Source organism: Cupressus sempervirens, chromosome 1, assembly GCF_028749045.1.
Source record: "Cupressus sempervirens isolate cs-2001-9-10 chromosome 1, ASM2874904v1, whole genome shotgun sequence".
Taxonomy (NCBI): Eukaryota; Viridiplantae; Streptophyta; class Pinopsida; order Cupressales; family Cupressaceae; genus Cupressus; species Cupressus sempervirens.
The window spans coordinates 236,378,306-236,383,409 of record NC_143118.1 but is presented as its reverse complement, the minus strand read 5'-3'; the positions used below and the strand labels follow the sequence as shown (position 1 = coordinate 236,383,409).

Sequence of the window (5,104 nt, the reverse complement as noted above, 5' to 3'; positions counted from 1 at the left end):
TCTCTGAGATAAGATAAAGATTCTAGGAAATTTCAGGGCTTCAAAAATTCAAACTTAGCCAAATTTCAAGGCTTCAGGATTCAGACCTAGCCAAATTTAAGGATTCTACATTTATCTTCCAGCATGATGTTTAGTTGACGAGTGTTCATTTCTTCGAGCCTTCATCCTATGTGTGGCTTGTGGATCTCTTTTTGAGTGTGTCAGTTTGGTTGTGGTGTTTGGAGATTCGTTGGTTGCTAGGATTGTTGGTGAAATCTTCTATTACGATCTTTGTGATCTCTGTATGATGTTTTCATGTGCATTCACACCTATAAAAAAAAAAATTGGCTTGTATTGAATCCTTGTTCCAAGGATCTCTAGGCGGTGCATTACACTACCTCAACCATATTGAAATCCCTGTAGATGACCCAGGTGATAGGTGGCAGGTTAACAAAATCCCAATGCCAAAGATGTGACTTCTCAACAACATCATTGGGAGCATACATATTAATGATCCCAAAAAAATGATTGTTAATGAATGATGAAATCCAAACCACTCACTATATGGGGTCAGAATTACATGATTAAAAACTACATAATACCACCAAGGTGAGAGAAGAATAGCAAGACCAACTCTACCATCTTCATGCTGGGAAGAATAAACTGAGCTAATAGGCTAAATCACATAGTTGGTTGCATTAAGCAAAAATCCTACAATCTTGACTTCCTAAAAGAAAAGAACATCTAAATTACCAATTCTTTAACAAATATTGTGAACATAATACTTTGTGTGGAGGTCAATGAGACCTCTAACATTCCAAGATAGGAATTTCATCATAAAAAAATATTGCATATCATCCTCGTCCGCCAAGGAGAGAAAAATATTATGCAGAAAAAAATAACAGAAGTGAAGGTGATGGACAAATCCTTACCATCAGAAAACCTATGCTTATCAAAGCCACCATCTGCAACCTTTGTACATCAGAAAGGACCATGAGAGCACCATAGAGTGGTAGAGGAGCTAATAGTTGAAGCTTCTTGTAGTCTACACAGCCAAGAAGGCCTCAAATCTAAAGGTGTGTCATCTTTCCCCACAAGAAGGGTTGCACTGAGTGCTAAAAATCCCCACTGATCAGGGTTTGAAATGGTCACCGACAGAGAAGAAAGAGGTTGTGTAGGCTAAGAAGCAACAGTCTGCACAGGACCTAGAATCACTAGAGTCATATTTAACTTAGGAGCTCAGGGTTTCTTACCTTTACAGACAATCATCGCCATTCTTCCTTTTTTCTGGCATCAACTAGTCGAGAACTAGTGTCTTCCACATACTTGGTATCCTTGGTGGGTGGTATAGTCCGAGGGGTGACCAACAGATAATCATTGATCTTTTGTTTAGTTGGTTGATAGTGGTAGCAAGTATTGGGCAAGTTGAGATACATTAGCATCTAGATGAAAGTATTACTACCCACCTGAATTTCAATAGTTTCCTTGAGGTCACCTGAAAGGTCAACCTCAACACAAACCCTTCCTTTGGGATGAGGGTTTAAAAAATAGTTAGGTTCAAGACAAACCACCTTGCTAACAAAGTATGCAATGGTCTGAACAAATGGCCAAGAGGGCTAGGGAAGACTAGGAAACTCAATCCACATAGAGACACGAAACTTTTTTTCTTCGGAGATTGTAAAGTCTTATGATCAACATTGGAAAACCAAAAGGAAGAGTGGGTAGGCCATGGATTATTTCCAAGAATGGTGTCCACATGTGAGAGATTGAAAAAGTGAAATAGAAAAACCCCTTGGTGAGGCTTTGCGTAGCTGCCAGGCGAATGTTGTGAGGTGACCAAACTTTAGAAACTCATTCTTGCAACATTCTTTGAGGGAGGATCATTCCCAAAAAATATTCTATCAAAGTAAAATTTTCAAGCTAGTCACATACTTTATCAAAATCGTCAAATGGAAGCACAACATTAGGAGACATGTCTCATGGAACACCTTTGGAACAAACTTGTGAGGACATTTGTTAAGAAGCAACACCAGTACCAATAACTGGGTTGAACTTGGTCGAAGCCATGAAATAGCCTAAAAATTCCTCAATAAATGTGGCATGAAACAATCATCTAAAAGATAATTTATGAAATATAATCTAACAAACTAATTGTCAAAAGACAATTGCCACAAATAAGCATAACTCTTGTTCACTATAGAAAATTGAACCCCAACAAACAGCGGAAAATAATTTAATACACAATCAAATTAACCCCTTAACAAACTATAATAATATATAATAATTTCCTTTAAATCAAAATTTAAAAAATAAACATAAGAAATATCACAAAACTCTATTTCACATTACCTTTCAATTATTGACCACACCTGATCTTCTTTCATTTTGTTTTCTTCCTAATTAATGGCTCCAAGAAGGATTCGTCCCTCCTCTTAATCTATTAAACTGATAAGGAAAGAAGCGTCCTAAAGAACAACTCAGCGACAAATAAAACTACATATATTGTGGTAAAACATTATTTCACATCATCTTTCAATTATTGGCCACACCTAATTTTCTTTCATCTTGTTTTCTTCGTATCAAATGAACTAAAAGGATCTGCCGACTCCAGGAAGGATTCGCCCCTCTTTGTAGCGATCGATTAAACTCATATTTGAAGAAGTATTCTAAACAACACCTCACCCACGCATTCATGTTTTATAACGGCGGTCTCGATACAATCGATTTAAATCATTTTATATTTATTTGAAATGGCTGTACTTAATCTAATATCTCAGTATGAAATACACTTGATCGGACATCACAACCAAAGATGTACAATGCAAATCTAATAAGAGCAATAAATAAATAAAACTATACGGAGAACCCGAAGAAATTAACCTGTTGACGATGTGGCGTCCCAGCTATAACTAGAATCGTGATCAATGAATCACACAACATATATTGAACTACAATCAATCATCACTGAATCTGCAGCTACTTCTATTTCTGGTAACACATTTTGCTCCTCTTCAATAGTATGCAGTTTTATTTGTCCATTTCTCTTTTTTTATAAGGATTAATGAATGTTTAATGTTCAATTCATTTTTATGAGATAGGTCTTGTATATTATCAGTTATGAAATATGGGTCAATAAATTTTAATCCAAAATTATACAATCGAATACAAATTTAAAAGACAAATTAAGTTTATCAACTGACATGTTTCTCTAAAATTTCCAAGATAAGATAAAGATGAAGATTATAATGATAAGATTTGTATTACTATAATAGATATGTTTTGTTTGCCAACTGATATGTTTTTCCTGAAATTTCTAAGGCAAGATGAAGATGAAGATTATTACAGTAATAGAGTTTGTATTATCCAGAAATATAACAGTTATAATAGATATATTTTGTTTGTCAACTGACATATTTCTCTGAAATTTTCAAGATAGGATGAAGATGAAGATATTATAGTAATAGGGTTCTTATTGCTGGGAAATATCACAGCTATGATAGACCAATTTTGTTTGTCAATTAATATGGTTCTTCAAATTTCTAAGATAAAATGAAAATAAAATGATTATAGTAATAGGGTATGTATAGTTGGGAAATATCGCAGCTATAATAGATGTATTTTGTTTGTCAACTGATATGTTTCTCTGAAATTTCCAAGGTAAAATGAAGACCAAGATGATTATAGTAATTAGAGTTTGTATTGCTGGAAATATCACAGTAATAACAGACCTACTTTATTTGTTAACTGACATGTTTCTCTCAAATTTCTAAGAAGGTAAGATGAAGATAAAGATAATTAAAGTTTGTATTGCAGTAAAATATCACAGTTATAATAGGCGTTTCTCTCAAATTTCCAAACAAAGAAGAAGACCACAATGATTATAATAATAGAATTTGTATTGCTGAGAAATAACACTGACTATAATAGACGTATTTTGTCTGTCAACTGATATGTTTTTCTCAAATTTCCAAGGTAAGATGAAGATGATGATGAAGATGATTATAATAATAGGGTTTGTATTGGTGGGCATGAGTATAGTGGAAGGTGGTAGGCGTCATGGTGGTGAAAGAACCCTATCATCATCATCATCTTCGCCCCAAGTGACAAAGAAGACAAAAGCCACTCTCACGGTGAATGGGTTTGACGAAAATGAAGATGGAGGAGGGGCTTCTGAATGCGATGAAAAGTATCACAGAGACACCGAGATGATAGTCGCTCTTTCCACCGGGTGGTACGACGGTGGCAGCCGGTGCCACAAGTACATAAAGATCACTAATCCAAAGAATAAGAAGAGTGTGAAGGCCATGGTTGTAGATGAGTGCGACTCTTCCTCTGGCTGTGATAACAATATTGTCGATGCTTCTCGTGCCGTTTGGAAAGCCTTGGGAGTCGATGATGATGATATTGGACCTGGTCTGATGCCTAACTCATTACCTTGATATTGGTGAGATGAATATTACCTTGTCTGATGCCTAACTTATTACCTTTTCTCTTCGTACAATACAGTCTCTCTACACGCACACTCTCTCTCTCTCTACCATTAGGTACTCGTCGAGACATCGATATTCGGAGTTCATTACAGATTTGCCATATACTGTTTCTCTACCATTAGGTACTCTTTCTCTGCCTCGTTAGGTACTCGTGCAATCCTGGTACTTGGAAGTGTTTATATCTTAAATTAAATGTCGTGTCTTATCAATCTTAGTTTTTTATTTGCAAACTTCTTTTATATACTTCACATTTTAGTTTATAGTTTATCCAATATGCTATTGTCTCGGCTCTATAACGATGCACTCATGTCCTCTCTAAGATGTGACACCCATTGTACTTAAATACTCTTGAACTATTATGCATCTATTTGAGACATATTTTGGCATCCAACAACATAAAAACTTCATTTGACATCAATGGATTTTGGTAATGAATGTTCCATGAGATTTCTCTCTATGTTTGGATAATTCTAGAATTGAGATAATTTAATGGATACTAAATGTTCAATAAGGTTTCTCCTAATGATTGGTTAAGTCTAGAATTGGGATATGGAGTATATATTAGAATGTTTGATGAATCTTAGAGTATATATTTAATATGAGTATAGATTGACGAAGTTAATAGCTTTCATATA

The 5,104-nt window shown here is 35.0% G+C and overlaps 1 protein-coding gene across 1 annotated transcript; it reads left to right on the top strand.

The window, feature by feature from the left end:
• Positions 1 to 4,007: 4,007 nt before the first annotated feature.
• On the top strand, positions 4,008 to 4,455 carry LOC149577033 (putative ripening-related protein 6). Its single transcript, XM_089795688.1, has 2 exons — positions 4,008 to 4,383; positions 4,418 to 4,455. Exons 1-2 carry the CDS (start codon positions 4,008 to 4,010, stop codon positions 4,453 to 4,455), a joined length of 414 nt encoding a protein of 137 aa, XP_089651814.1.
• The last annotated feature ends 649 nt before the right edge of the window (positions 4,456 to 5,104 follow it).

Coding starts and splice junctions, on each gene's coding strand:
- LOC149577033 (XM_089795688.1), top strand. CDS start 4,008: ATGAGTATAGTGGAAGGTGGTAGGCGTCATGGTGGTGAAAGAACCCTA. Junction 4,384..4,417: donor GGGAGTCGATGATGATGATA/TTGGACCTGGTC, acceptor CTCATTACCTTG/ATATTGGTGAGATGAATATT.